Below are 16,253 nucleotides of genomic sequence, written 5' to 3' on the forward strand. Positions count from 1 at the left end.
CATATCATATAGATGAGAGAAGTGTCTTGCCCAAGGACACAACATTAGTGATCAATGGTCAAAGCTAAGATTGAATCATCAGATTTGTGGGGAAATGCTCTAACCAATGAGTCACTGCTTTTATGAAAAGTAAAATCCAGGATTCATGGTTTGACATGAATACTACTTTGAATTGAACTAAATAGAGGCTTTTTCAGGACACAACTGTAGTCATGTAATTTGACCTTTTTCACTTACTTTGTCATATTCCCTACAGCAATGATGAAAGTCAATAGTTTAATATTTATTGAACCACTCAGTCCTATAGGGAATAAGGAGCATGCCTCACCAGTCCAGTGTACCTGTAGTGTGTCCAGCATGCGACCCCATAAAAAAGCAGTAGCCCCATGATCCCCTCAGTATCTCTCCTGAGCCCTCCCCATCTGCAGCAGTGTGGCTCATCCGTCCTACACGCTCCACTGTGCCTGCATTATTGGCTGTGTGTTTGGACTGGGATAAAGAGCCGAATGGACATTTTTGGGAAGAAGGATCACAGATGGGCCTTGTCAAATCTCTGTGCATCTGGCTCCGGGCCTGTCCAATTTTACACACACAAACACATACTTCACACTATCACTGTGTCCTGTCTCATAGTAATATAGTGTTTTTTTACAGAGATGCTCTACCATTCATTGTATGGGCAGTTATGTTATGAAAGCTGACACAGACGCTAGCCGCAGCAGGGCACAGCGGGCATGGACTCCTGTTGTGGTTGCTCCGTGCCAAGATAATGATGCCAGGGACTGAGGGCCATGCCAGCTCTAATGGTAGCCAATGGCATACCAGAGTAGAGATGCCAAATTTCAGAGGCTCAAACCTGCTACAAGAGGACATGGCGTAATGTTAGTCAGACTACTGTTATTACTCATATCCACTCTCTCTGGACATGTGGTTGTAATAATCATTCATAAATTTACTAATCGTTTATGCTGAAGTATTTTGGTTTATACAAAATAAGCACAGTATGGGAGAATGGTGAATACAATATTTGAATTGTATTCAAATTCATGTTTTGATTATTTTAGAAGATACAAATGTTGGCTTAATGTCCGTGAAATCACAGTGATTCATAATTTAAATGAGTTTTCAACATGACTTTTATTGTGGCAGGATTTCACTGGATAAACTAAAATATGCAAAGAAATTTCAGTATGTTGATTCATTCATATAGTAGGCCTAAAGTCATAGTAGTAATGTTATTGGCCATTTTAGATGGCTTCTAGGCGCAGGCAAAAAAACTACGGTATGTAATTCTAAGGATGCTAATAGGAAAGTGAGGAATAAGTTTGTATTCAAACTGTAAACTGTTTCAAATGAGCCTAATCTTTTTTCACATTTTCAATATAACACAAAAATCAAGCATATTTAATAAAAGACTGAATGAATATTATTAATATAAATAATTACTTGCCTTTGGGTGGGTGAACTGCAGGAGACAGTCCTGTGTCTGAGCAGATTTGGGTGTAAATTGTGTGTCAGCTGTTGGAGGTCCCTGTCCAGCTTTGGGACATATGCTTCAGAAGACTCCTGTGGACACACACACACACACACACACACACACACACACACACACACACACACACACACACACACACACACACACACACGCACACACACACACACACACACACACACACACACACACACACACGCACACACACACACACACACACACACACACACACAGCACACACACACACATGCATGCACACAAACACACATGCATGCACACAAACACACACGGACACATACACATCATCCGAACATCTCAAGGACAAGTCCTGCTGATTAGAGTCCAGAAGTTGCTAAAGTGCTGATGTATCTGACCACACGACCTACCTGTCACTCACCCGATTATAAACCACAGTGAAAATTGATGTTGGCAACATTTCAATATGCATGATGTGCTATGACCCTACTTTGTTTTAACATTGGACAGACTCTGTGGATGGAGTGAATGTATTATCAACTATACTTGAGGTTGTCAATGTGTTTTTTAAAGTGACAAGATTACACATTAAAGGTGCAATGTATAACTTTTCTGGTGGAAAAGATGCAGATGTTATTTCTTCGTTTGGAATGGTTCACAGTATGGTACTTAACCTTTCTATTTTCATGGAGAAGAAAACCAAACCAAGTTACAGGTCAGATCTGTGAAGAGGCAGCCTCGCTCACAGTCAGAATGCGTGTTCTCTAGGTAGTTTATAGCTATAAAACCATGTATAGTTGAATAAATGGAAGGTAGAGCTGTTTAATGTCATAATGTGGAACACTCCAGGCAAAGCAATAACATATCTATAGAAACAAGCAAATGACGTACCCCCAAACAAAAACATCTTCACACCTCTTTTGGTTTTGTTGTTTTATAAAAAACGTGTCACAACAAACTAAAGAGGGCATTCATAATTGCTGACCAGTGACCATAGCAACATAAATCACAGTTCAACCAGTTAACAGAAGTTGTCTTTCCTTTGCTAATTCCTCCAAAATAAGAACATTATTTCAATTTAAACTAAATACACACCAAACCTATGCATGATTTCTTCCACCTTACCCAGATAAATTGAGCAGATGTATGAACACGCTGTTCCCTCACTGCTGTCACCCCCGAGTCCCAGCATATACTCTGAAACTTTCAGACCTTAAACAAGTTTGCAAATAGATGCAGCAGTCAGTGTGTGAATTGCAAAAATTCCAATCTGTCCTGTGTCTTTTCTATTCCCTCCTTTCTCTGTGTGTCATTCCAAGGCTACACTTCCCTTCTTCCATTCTCACCCTTTCAGCTCCCTTGTCTCCTCTTTCCTGCCTTAACTTATTCGTCCATGGCCATTGCCCCATAACCAAACCCAGCCTGTTTATCCATGTTTCTATGAGCTATTTCTTTATTTCACTGCTATTATTTTTTGTGAAGTTTTGCCTCAGTATGCCTCGCCCCAGACTGCGCCACGCCATCCCTCCCTCATTATATTTTCACACTCGGGTACCCCAGGACGTGGGCGCACGCTGCAGCACATGAACGCACTGTCCCACTTTGGTGTTTGTGCATGGTTTGAGCCACCATGGGGTCCTCAGGGTGTCATAATGGAAATCCGTCTGCTTGGCCTCAAATGTTGGTAACATTTTGAAATTGTTTTCTTCAAAATCCACATGCACTAAATATTTCCCAAGACAATGGCAAGGATGTAAAGCAAGTTTTGAATGTAGATATTTCCTCAAGATGCATGAGACAGGTGGGATTTAAAAATAAAACTAACCTAATCAAACCTGTCCTTTCAGAAGTGAAACTTGATTTGATATCTATGCTCTAGATGCTTAATGTGTAATGTTATTTAAATGCTTTATTTGGACAGAAGATGGAGATTTTGTCTTGAACTACTTTGGGTCAACCTACTTGCATGTTGTTGAGGTTGAGGAAACCCAGAAAAGACACAGATGCAAACTCCACTCAGATATGCTCTGTGTGGCCAGGGAATGGTACCCATGAACTTCTTGCTGTGAGTGTAGCACTAACCACTTTTGCCTTTCTTGTAAAAAGGATACACTTTTATATTTTACTATCATTGAACTTGCATGAACTTCTTTAAAATCGCCTCCTTCAGGGAAGCTTTCTTACTATCTAGCAGACATTGTTACTGATTTAGGCTTTGTTCAAAACTACAGTGACTAATCTGTAAAAGAAGTATGGATGCTCGTACTTATGGATATGTGACATTGTTATTCATAGTCTTTCTGGGATGTATTAACTGAGACACTTACAGTTTACAAGTCATGAATACCTTGTAGAACATAATGCTGAGTCTAGCATCAAAGGAATAACAAGTGTCTGAGAAGTGAGGAACCTTGTGGCCTCCTTTGCCCTTAGAAAATGAGATGCAATGGCAAAAACTCCTGTGATGACAACCTACACATTCACAATATTGTTTGCAATAGCATAACTGCATGTAAATGTATGGAAAGAAACTCCCAAAGAGCAATAAGCCATCCCTATAAATATATATACAGTGCATGGCGGTGTAATGCGTTTTGAATGGAGGATTTAAAATGTGTTATACATTAAGGCCGGGTGCTGTGGGTTGCTGAGGCTATCACATTCACAATCACAGACTTCTTAGCAGCGATGTGTTTACGCCCATATCCTCTGTTGTAGGGAGAGTGTGGAAATGTGGTGCACTGTGGCGTACGCCTGTGTCAGCTCGTAATGCATGTGTGAATTTATGGGGAAAAGCTGAGATATGCACGCCTGTATTTAGATTACATTGTGCACACAGCCAATTCATTTCACAGGTCAGTGACAGAGTGTTGCTGCTGTGTTATGACTGGTTTATTAACAAAATAGCAGATTAAGTTTTACATTATACACAGCTGAACTAATTGTGCACTCCATAGATATCACGCAGCATGTTTCTGTATAATAGTTTTGAGCAACATGAAAATTGTACAGCAAAATTAACAAAATGCAATGATATCATCAAGTAGGAAAAATAAATGTAAGATTTAAAGACTTTTGTGATCAAGCAATCTTTTATACATTTAAACTGAAAGCAATGTTTTATAAACATAAAAAGTTATTACCCACAAACTCAATATTCAATGCAGAAGGTAGGCAAAAGTTACACAGTGGACCTTTAAAGCCAAAGTATCGACATCAGTATTGGAATAGAAAAAGCTGGATCAGTGCATCTCTACTTGGCTGAGCTTCAAGAACGGCACTGAAAGTGAAAGGACTGTAAAAATAAACACTCAAGTGCAGGAACATCACCTATTTGCTGAGAAGATTATACTGAAAGTTTCTGTTCAACCCTTTTGTTCATCCATTTTTCTTAATATCGATTATATTCTCAGTTTTCATTTACAAATATTCACCATGTATCTATCTAGCTACACCTATTTGTATGTTCATTAATATATTTGATTGACCTGGGCTCTCCCTCTCCTCCCCCTCCTCTCTCCTCAGTGTTCCAGAGTGTGGCAGTAGCAGCAGCAGGAGGGGGCTCTGGACCAGGTCAGGACCCCCCACAGCCGCGCTTCTCCTCCGCCCTGCCCACCTACCTCCCAGCCCAGTGCCAGCTGACTGGAGCAGACTCCGCCTTCTTCCTGCGAGAGGCCAATCAGGAGGTGATGAGGAACGGCAGCCTCTCATCGCGTACAGAGCCGTTCTTCCTCCACCAGTTGGGGGCCGGTGTGAGGGCGCCCCACTCTCTGCCCATAGTAAACTGCAGCTACTCAAACCTGAGCGCCGAACAGCCAATCCCAGTGGAGCTGTTGCAGGGAGCCCCGCCTCATCTCAGCCTTGTAACCAATCAGGTGACACTCAACTGGAGGGTGAAAGGTCACATCGTAATGTCAAAAGTCGGGTCTACACGGCCGTGGATACAGGTATTAGGGAAATGGCCAATTGTTGGAAAAATTATACAGTAGAGTGATAAGGAAAATTATAGTGAATATACAGCATACAGTTGTATGCATTAACAAAGTCATTACTAATATAGAATAGTGTCTTTGCATGCAAGGAATTTTCATACAAACTGAAATCACAAACCAGCTTTTTAAAAATGTTTTTGTATCTAGTACTCACAGTTTTAGTCAGATGCTTAAGATTATTTTATTGCCATCTTGAGTGTGTATAATGATGAACACTGAACCTGGATGTAATAATCTAATGATACGTAGCACCTGTAGTTCACAATAATAAAACCCTCATAGATTATAGGATATAGACTTGATTGTAGCTGTATTACCTCTGTGTCCGCTGTGTCCCAGGTCCTGTTCTACCTGGTGGGGCGGCGCTGGGATGAGCCTGAGCCCATCCCTCTGAACCTGCTCCCATGTGTGCGCGCTATCGCCGTGAGAGACCCCACTGAATCCTCCCCCTCGGCTGGCTGCCGGCTGCTGGAAAAATCTGGTGTTTGTGTGGTGCGTCTGGAGATCCCCCCAGCTTGGTTCACACCTCCACAAGTGAGAAGACGTCCTCCTGAAGTGGCCCTCCCCTCCCTGGACATCTACTTCTCCATCTTACCAGCAGATGGCTTAGGTCCAGAATGCCCTTCTATTGTAAATGAACCATGGAAAAGCCCAAATGTGGGTCCGCTTGGGGGGCTAGGACTGGGCCTGGGGGGACCGTGGAGCACCCTGGTGGAAGGAGGACTGCAGGACTTTCAGAAGATTGGCTCTGTAGCGATGTCTGTGGGCCCGGTTTCAGCTAAAGGAGACCGACTGAGACTGGATGAGAATGTGGAGGTTGTGATTCCGCCCAGTCCCATACGCCGCGGAAGGATGGTGTCATTTGGCGTCTACATGAAGACAGACTCGACAGTGGAACAGTTCACCCTCAGGTGGGAACACAAACATTACACAGACACAGAACATTACTTTTGCTCTCCTGGGTTAGCCCTCCTGGGTTAGCCCTCTGGTTCATGTAGTATTCAGTCGGCCAGTTTTTGACAAGGATACGAGCAGAAAAGGAGAAGTGACATGGTTATGTGAAAAACATTTGCTCCTGTACCTCTTTTAAGAGTGGCTTAAAGATTCACTAAGTAACTTTGCTAACAGGGCTATCACATGCTGGTCACAAGGTAGATTTATTGCATTGCCTGGAAAGACACTAGAGGTGGTTTTATCTGAAAATACACTTTGCTTCTTAACAGATCTGACATGTAACTTGAACTCTCTACCAGAAAAAGTTGCATAGTGTACGTAGTGTAAGCCATTCTTACAGTTTCATACAAACAGTTAAGTTAAATAAAGATGTTAAAAGGGCCAATTATGACTGCTATTTGCAACATGTAACAGATAAGTAAGCTGACGAGGCAAGGGAGTACATCCAGACTTCTGAGTTCTGTGTTTTTAAATGTGATTTTGTGAGCTTTCTAAAGGAAAATAATAATCAGAGACTGACTGTTAAATAATTTCTTAAATCATTTGAAAACCTGATTGCGAGGCCAAAATCCTGCACAATGATGCATTAACACTTAAATTTCTCTGGTTGTCTGGTTGTCTTTCTGTCACTATCCATCACTCCTCTCTTTATTTTCTTCATTTCATCTTTGCGTATTTCTTCTCCTGCTCTCATCTCTGAACGGTGCTGCCTCCTGAGCCTGATGTCTGTCACCTTTGTGTACCCAGCCTCTTCCAGGAGCCACTAATGCAAATAACAACACATGAATATTCATCAGGAGCAGAGCAGAAGAAACCACTGAGAATGAGAAACAGGGAAAGGGTCAGTGGACGAGTGGAGAGAGCCAAAAAACTACACCCTGCTTTCCACAAACATAAATGCTCCAATCACTTACCTGACTAGCCAGAACCACACGTTTTAAAAAAAAAAAAATCATAAAGACAAGTGGGTCTGGAGCTGTATCCTGTCTTCCTGATTTCAGAGGGTGTTATTGACACACAGATTAACCAACAAACATAGCTGCTTACACTTAAAAAGGGGGAAAAATATATATATATGACTGAGAAACACCACAGATTTTTATAGAATCAACAAGTCAAGCACCAAACTAAAGAAGCTGTATGTTTTGTTCTGAATGTTTATGAGAATTTTCAAGAGGAGATGCCTTCTGCATTTGAGAGACACATGCCACAAATTAGCAACTGTGATTTTATTGTCTCAAGTTTGGACAGAGATTTTTCACGTTCTGTGATCTGATTCTAGTCTTTTCCTGGACTCAAACAGAATGTAGAAGGGACTGACTGGTCAGGTAACCCAATTATTTCATTTATATGTGACTAAAGAGGGTCATGTATGCTTCCCCATGATGATTACTTTATACATTCATGTTTGTTGGTTAGCTGAAAATAATGTTGCACTCTAATAGGTTTACACAAAATATCTCAGTTGAGTCGAAATAACAATCTGAGCTGGCAGAATTATCAAGACGCAAAGGCTGCAGTTATTTAGATAACAGGATGTCCTCTCCAAAGAACAAAATATCCTAGAAAACACTTGCTGTACTAGTTTAGACCTTTACAAACATGTTCTGAAATTCCTGTATTAGTTTACCAGACCATATTTCAATCTTCTCTAAAATGTTATTGTTCCCTCTATATATAGAAAAAAATAGAAATAGAAAAATAGTAATTAGATTCTTTTCAAAACTGTATCCAACCCTACATTTATGTCTCATGATTGGAGCAAATACAGGCTTTAGATTAAGGCTGACAGGTGAACAAATTGATCATGTTATCCTAAGCGCAACTCAGTCTGTTCACATGGTGACTGAAATGAACTATATATTACGACTGCACTTTCCTGACCTTTTGCTAGTTCACCCAAAGTAATTGCTGCTGGATGATAAAAGTTCTTCAGGTTACATAATATAAAGGCCTTATAGGACGAAGAGTTATTTTTGGCATCCCACCTGCTATGACTAACATTAAGAATTACAACTTATTAAAAAACTGCAAACACAACAGGTGCTGGATTCAAGGATTTTATTTTAACGTCATTTCTGATTACGCACATAAACCAGCACCTGTTATATAAAGACAGAAGTTACAACTAACTTTTCATTTGCTTATTAACTCACATAAGTAGAAAAAATTGATTAGTATTAGTATTTGTAGTGTAGTGTAGTGTTTGCAGTATGGCTAGTATTAGTTGATTTCGCCATTTAATTCACAAGAGCACACTGCGGACACATCTTTCTGGAGTCGCCTGCAGGAATCCATGGAAATAGAAAGTTAAAACCATACTTAAGAATTTTCTCAGTGGAGATTTAAAAAAATCTTTTGGAATAGTAGCCAAAACATTTCCATGAAGACAAGCAGGTGAAGGTCCTTCTCCAGGCCAAGTAATTGTCAAGTTTATGTATGCCTGCTTACCGTAAGGACCTCAGACTGTATATACCTGCCGTCACGTTCCAAATAGAAAGTGTTAGGCACTTCGAGCTACATCGTTTCCACTTGACTTTACATTGAAATATTGTCACCCATCTCTCTGTAACTGCTGCAGTCTTTAAATGTTTGTATTAACCTGCTCTACATGATCCTGGTGTTTTTATTTCTCTATTTTGTTATGAAATAAATTAATATTCCTAATACTTCTAATACTAGCGAATACTGTTGTAGTCAAGACTGGACTAATCTAGATCAAGACCAGTCCTTTTTTGGACCCTCACCCACAGTTGGAGAACCCCTTGTTCTAACAGAACTTCCTCTGGCTCTTTTCAGAAAACTGTGAAGAAAATGAAAAAAGTGTGTAGATTTTTAAACCTGCTTTTTTTCAATTTCTAACTGGAGTTACATTCTCTTACTGATTTTGCAGTGGTATTTACCAGCCTCTGCACAGTTACCAAACGTATGTCATGACAAATACAGATGCATTTGTGCACTTTTATTAGGTAAACTTCAGCCACATGTCATGGTAAAGAAGTTTATTGCCAACAGTAGCAGCCCTAATGAAAAATGATCATACTCGTCAAGTGTCAGACCGCGAGTCCAAGCGCCTTCAAGACAGAGACAAACCGAGTCCAAGGACCTTCAAGACCGAGACAAGACCGAGTACAAGCGCCTTCAAGACAGAGACAAGACCGAGTCCAAGGACCTTCAAGACCGAGACAAGACTGAGTCCAAAGACCTTCAAGACCGAGACAAAACCGAGTACAAGTGCCTTCAAGTCCAAGCACCTTCAAGACTGAGACAAGACAAGACAAGACTGTAAGCGGTTTTGAGGCTAGTCTTGGAAGTACTACGACATTAGAGTCTATGGTGAAGACGCATGTTTTTCAGTCCAAAAAAACATCCATAATGAAAAAGAAAACCAAACTGCTTTTATTTGAGTCTATTTTTTGTGTAGTAACTATTTACCAAATATTTTTTAGTGCTCCTCCTCTACCTTGCTTCCACACCTCTTCACAATGAAAACACAATGCCTCTGTGTGTCGAATATGAAAATCTGTGTGTGGTCCCCCTGCAGCTCTTGGCCCCTGCCCCAGTGCACAGTCTCCAGGATAATCTTCCATGTTGAATTCCCTGTTAGACATGTAATAAGCCTTAAGTGGATGTCTGAGCCGCGTGAGGGCCCTGCATGTGTGCGTGCGTTTGTGTATATGTGTGTGTGTGTGTGCAATAATACGCCTTAAGTGTGCTCCATCACTCGCGGGTGATGTGATTATGATAAACTGCTTGTGAGATGGAGGGACACGCAGCGAGGGAGACTGAGAGGAGTTGAGGAGGGAGACAGCCACGCGATGTCACTGAGATTGGAGCTATTCTTCCGTACCTCCTACTTTGTTTCTGAGTCAATTAAACATGCATTTCCTAAATTGGACCAGGCTGCTCTCCCATATCACCTGTCACGATGCTTGTAGGCTGACGCAGCTTTACACCGGTCTTGTCAATTAGTGATGAGAATATTGTGTAGAGGACAGCTCTGGCAGTAAGATGTAACTTAGCTTCAAACTGAAGTCACTTTCTATGGTCATGCAAAATACAATGATAGACAATGATATGGACAGTGTGTGAAGTTGAATTACGGGCTTGTTCTGTGTGTCTGGTATGTGCTAATACTGCCATTCTGAAATGAAGCTCCTGGAATGTAAAATAGCTTTATAAATCATGCTCTGCAATGAGTTAGGTGATGCAACTAACGTATCAAGAGAAATGGGTTTTGATGTAAACCAGTGCTGATCAAGGAATACAAATTTGGACAAAGGGAAAAAGCCTTCTCTAGGATAACCAGCTACACACATTTACTTATTATAATTTTAACTTATAACTCATGTAATGGTAATGTAAGGATTTGTTTGTCCCCATGCATATATGTTAGGATACTGAATAAAAAAAATAATAATAAATTGAATACAAGACTTTGCAAAACATAAGTTCAATTGCTTAAAGGGACCATACTGTATTACGCAATTTTCAGATTTTCCTCATCACAAACAAACCTACAGTTGTGTTTTGTTTTATTCACACATCTTTGACTCACAACCCTGTATATTTCTGTCAAACTGCGAGAATGTCATGTCATGTAGCAATACAGGAAGTGCTTTTCTGTGTTTTTAAACTCCATACACCATCTCTAGAATCACTTCACTAATTTCTGGAATTGCAAAACTACAGAATTAAAGGTAAAAGGTAGCTGTTAACTTGAAAACTATCAATTCACGAGATGGAGCAGCGCATTTTCAGCTTTGGAGATAGATGTAAACAAACTAATAATAAAGGATAATTCAGTGTGCGAATGAAACAAAACACAAGTCCAGGTGTTTTTGTGGAGGCAACATAACATGGATTAAAGCTCACAAGAATCATTGTTGTGTAATATAGGACCTTTAATTAATAAAAGTGCACTTTAGAGATGTGCTTGCTTTGCTTGGGATATTCCTCAGTACCACCATTAAACATATGTGTCTTGTTTTTATTCAATTACATTTTATATGAGTGGGTCGCCTCTCCACAAATCTGAAGTGAATCCCATGTCCTCCTGGTGGCTTGTCTCCATGGAGATAGATTAGTTTTATGCCATACTGTGGAACACACAAAGCAAAACAATAAAATCTTCAAGGAGACAAGCCCTCTTACGGTAAAGTTACATACACCTTTACCCATCACAACAATGTTTCAAGTATCAAACTGTGAACTCTGCGCTGTGATTATTTGTATTTTTAGACCTGTTATATTGAAGTTTATGATACACACAGAGCAATGAGATCATTTTCCGCACATCACCTTTGCCTAAGCCTTAAATGAATCAAACTCTTAGCTTTTAGATTCAGTCTGCATATACACTTGCCAACTTTTGCGATGCTTTATAGGCCTATATCCTTAATTTGGGTTTCAGCATTATGGCTCTTGTGCCTCAGAAAGTGCATTACCAACAGAGAGAAAACATTTTATGAAACCTTGACAGAAGCTGAGATCCATTACGTTTCATTACTTACCGTGCGCATTGCTGCTTTTATTTTCCAGCAACAATGAAACAGATAATTTCGCTTTTCCTTCCCATCATTTATGAATAAAAATACAATTACATCCATATTTTAGTCAATGTGGTTTTAGTGCAGCGTTTATACAATTGCCTGTCTTTTTCATAGTGCTGTTTCTTCTGCTTGTGTCTTTTCTGATGACAGATAATTGCTACATTCAAAATATATTTAATTCTCCCACTTCTCAGAAACTGCACTCAAAATAATACAAAAATAATACAATGAACATTTTTGCCAGGCCTACTGGAGAGTCTAAAGTTATTTTTGGCTTTTAATAGTTTTAGTGTTGTACCTCATAGGTCATTCTTATGTTCATATCTTAATACAGAAGGGATTTCTAAAACAACATTATGAGTGTGTATAGTAATAGTTTGTATTATAGTTTATTATAGTGTATTATGAGTGAAAATATTAGAGTTTTACAAAATCAATAGTCGCTTTCCTTTAATTTAAACTGTTTAAGTTGTATTTCCATCATCTATAAAGGTGCACTGCGCTGTATGATAAATGATAAATGGTCACATTTTATTTAGCGCTTTTCCACGTTCAAGGCACTTAAAGCACTTTAACATTAAAGGTCCCATGTTACGCAAAATGGATCTTTAGGTTATGTTATAATCTTGCCACTTTGTTGAAACATACCTGTAGTTGTGTTTTGTTTAATTCGCACATGTTTGAGTAATCCTGCATCTGTTCTACCTTGCAATGTCACAAAGAGTTAGTTTTCAAGTTAACAGCACAGCTACTTTTTACCTTTTGTTCAGAACTGGAAATTCCAAGTCTAAAATTATCCACATGATTCTGGTGAAGATGTATGGAGTTTAAAAACACTGTGGAGCACTTCCTGTATTATCACAAATTGCTGCTCTACCCATGATGTTTAAGTTGCGAGCGGCAACCTTCAGATCAGAAGACGAACACTCAACTCAACTGAGCTACTTTTGCCTCAGTAGCAAATTTTTCTGGAGGAGGATTTGTCACCTGTTTGTCTCCAGGGAGGTTTCATTACTTTGCCTAAAATGTCCCACAGTATGGCATTAAACTGATCTATCCAGACAAGCAGATGACTCAACACTTGGAGAACTGATCCTCACCCAAGTATGCTTAATAGTTTAGCTTAGTAATAGCTTAATGCCATACTGTGGAACATTTAAGCAAAGCAGTGTCATCTTCATGGAGAAAAGCAGCTGGTGGGCCTACCTCCAGAAAAAGTACGTAGTGGTTGTCATATGTAGTTTTCATACTTTGTAGTTTAGATTAGATTACTGCTGTTTCTTTTCATGTTTATTTGTGCTTTTTAGTTTGACATGCTTTCTATTGGTTCACCCACAGGAAAGCCAAGTATACTGATCTATTTCTCAAGAGCAGTCTTCATTTTGAGGTAGGATGAGTCTAACAGTGAAGAATAGATACCTGAGACTGGAGATGTCTTGTTGTGATGCAGTCTGTATTGAGTGTGTCTGGAGTGTAAAGCACACCCCATGTCTGAGCAGGGGGGAGAGGAGCATTCAGAGCTACTACAATAGCCCTGCCCTGCTCCACACTCACCAATAAGGATTATAGACCGGAGCGCTGCATCCTGTAAGCAAACAAAAACACAACACACACCACAACAAAGCTTCATTATCCTGTTTGGTGACTGTCAAATTTAGTGGTCATGGGGAAGAATCATGTTGGTAGTATACCAAATAAAACAGATATTTTAGAAATTGTGTTTTTAAAAAGTTATTGATGCTAAAAGTGTCATGTCAATATCAAAAATAGCAAGCTGTCAATCACACCAGTCAGTTCAAGAAAACGGTTGTATTGCTCAAATATCAAAAACTACAGTTAGTTTGTCTTAGAAGATAAGATAAATATACAAAGTTCATTGTCATTCAGGTAATTTTCTAAACCATGCATGTGGGTAAAGCAAAAAAAAAAACTGCCCTCTCCCTAGACACTTCCTGTCACAGTTCTGCCTTTTGTTTACTTGTTTTCCCCCAGTCCAGTTCCTTTTCTCACTCTGTTCCGGTCCTCCTTTTGCCACCTCCCTCCTTTCCCTAGAGCTGCCTCTCATTTTGTAATCAGCCCAGGCCCAGTCTATATATACTCCCTCTGCTCCCTCAGTCTTTGCCAGATTGTCAACCTGTAAAGACAGACACTCAAGCTCCTGAAAACCTGAAATCTGAAAACCCTGTGTTCCCTCAATCTGTTCTGTTTGTGACCTCTGCAAGTCTGTGTTTCCCTGTTTGCAGTCCCTGTTCCTGAGTTTACTAGTGTATTCCCAGTCTTGGAAGATATTTTCGTTCACATTTAATATCATATATTCCTCTGTTATATTTTCAGTCTGAGTTGTCATTATAAACATTCACTGTTTATAGGACACTTTCAGTTATTTAAATAAGACTTTGTTTGCCTGAGTACTTGTGTTGCATTTGAGTCTAATTTACTGGTGTGATACTTCCTCTAACCTTTCTGTTAACTTTTCTGATTAGGCTTGCCAAAAGTATTGAAAATCAGATACAAATCCATGTTAAAAGTAGTATTAAAACTAAATACTCAATTGAAGAAGTATTGAAATGATATTGTGAAGTGAAATGAACCTTTCCTGAAAAGGTTTAGAATGATCTTGAGCTGTATTAGAATAAGTATTAGATAGACTAGTATACGCCCATGGACTACTGTGGAACATACCAGGACAACTGAAGGATTACGTAGATATAAGACTGTATGATATAAAAGAAATTAGTATGAGTTTTTAATTAGAATTGTGGTATTGGAGTTGGCATTGAGTCTATTCCTTAGTCTTTTAATCAAATTATTTTTTTTTTTTAGAATTGTGACAACCTTATTTCTGAATAGAAAGTATAATACAAGTAAGATGAATTTTATCATGAATAGTACTGCAACTTTATTTTTTAGTATCAGCTTTACTGAAATCAACTGAAATATGTAGCCCAGGGAAAATGTACAGACAGTATCCAAAAAGTGCAGAGTTTGAGGCACTTGTTCAGATTGCCTGTCGGCCCACTCTTTCTAGTCCAGTCTTGTTAAAAAGCAGTTGAACTTCTCTGACTTCCAGTCGCAGAGGTAACTTTTGGATGTGCAGATGTGGCGGTGTCATTACCAGCCTTTTCATTGCTGTTCCCTTGAGAGGTCGCTGAGAATCATTGTTGAGGAGATGTATCTAGTTAACTGTGTGTCACCTGTCTCTTCGTCTTTCACCCACTCTCTCTCTCTCTCTCTCTCTCTGTCTCTCTCGTGTTTATCCTCTTAATCCTGCCTGTGCTATCATTCTGTCTGCACTGCTCTTTCTCCTATACCTTTTGCTTCTCCCAACCCTTCAATTTGCCTGTCACCGCCTACCTCCGTCCCTCTCTCTCTTTTTCACTCTCTCTCTTTCTCTCTCCCTCTCCTCCTCAAATGGTTCATGCATATTCATGAGGTGTTATTTGCATTGCTGGATCCTGAAAGGGCTTGAGTACACAAAGGTGACAGGCATCAACCTCTGGATGGCAGCCATGTTGGTGTGGTTTGGGCGCTCGGGGCGAGGAAAAATGGAGAAGAATTTAAGAGAAGAAGACAGGCCGCTGGGATTTTGTTGTTGTTTAGCATTGCAAAATGATTGACGTTATCAGACAAATTATAATTAATGTGTCTCTGGGTAGGAGCTTGGCCAGAATTAGAAATATTTTGGCTGTTTTATGTGCTCCTTTGTTGACACAACAGTGATTCTTTTTGCATCTACCCTTTTTGAGGTTCTGGTTAATTTAGCCTGGAAAAAAAAATCAGTCCCTTCATTGAATTGTAAATTACTAATTTGTGTATATGTGTTTTTGTCTATTGAGTCTTTAACAATAATTATTATAGTATTGCCAGATTATGTGGCAAATTTCTGAAATACTGCTTCTTACCAGTGTGGTGAAAATTTGGAAAATACACTGTAAATAATTTTCTCCCTTCCAAAAAACTCTATTGGCACTAATCCCTTCTTGAATTCATTAATCCTGGCATTTTATTGAATATTTGACAAACATAATATTATTTTACAAAATTCTGATGAGTGTTCTCCATAACAACCCTCTTAATGTGCTTCAAGATGACCATGTTTGTGTCTTCAAATGATATGGTTCAAACTTAGCACAATTAGACTTTTTGTTTCTTTTTGACAGTGATCCTCTTTGCATGGACTCTTAGTAATTTAGTCACTTCATTTAAAATAATCTTTCCTCTATTGCCTGTGTGTCTCTGAGTCTGGCCTGCCAAGCTTGATTTGGGGGATGCTTCAGATGCAAATGG

General features: G+C 39.5%; 1 protein-coding gene across 1 annotated transcript in view; it reads left to right on the plus strand.

The window, feature by feature from the left end:
* Positions 1 to 3,510: 3,510 nt before the first annotated feature.
* The window catches only part of si:dkey-215k6.1 (transmembrane protein 132D), a 172,885-nt gene continuing 160,142 nt past the window's right edge, over positions 3,511 to 16,253 (plus strand). The window contains exons 1-3 of the mRNA XM_055161940.1: positions 3,511 to 3,533; positions 5,004 to 5,415; positions 5,800 to 6,371. Coding sequence (XP_055017915.1) covers positions 3,511 to 3,533; positions 5,004 to 5,415; positions 5,800 to 6,371 — 1,007 coding nt within the window. The remainder of the gene's footprint in view (positions 3,534 to 5,003; positions 5,416 to 5,799; positions 6,372 to 16,253) is intronic.

This window comes from Boleophthalmus pectinirostris, unplaced genomic scaffold (assembly GCF_026225935.1).
Source record: "Boleophthalmus pectinirostris isolate CB_2022bp ecotype Guang Dong unplaced genomic scaffold, ASM2622593v1 HiC_scaffold_4, whole genome shotgun sequence".
Lineage (NCBI taxonomy): Eukaryota > Metazoa > Chordata > Actinopteri > Gobiiformes > Gobiidae > Boleophthalmus > Boleophthalmus pectinirostris.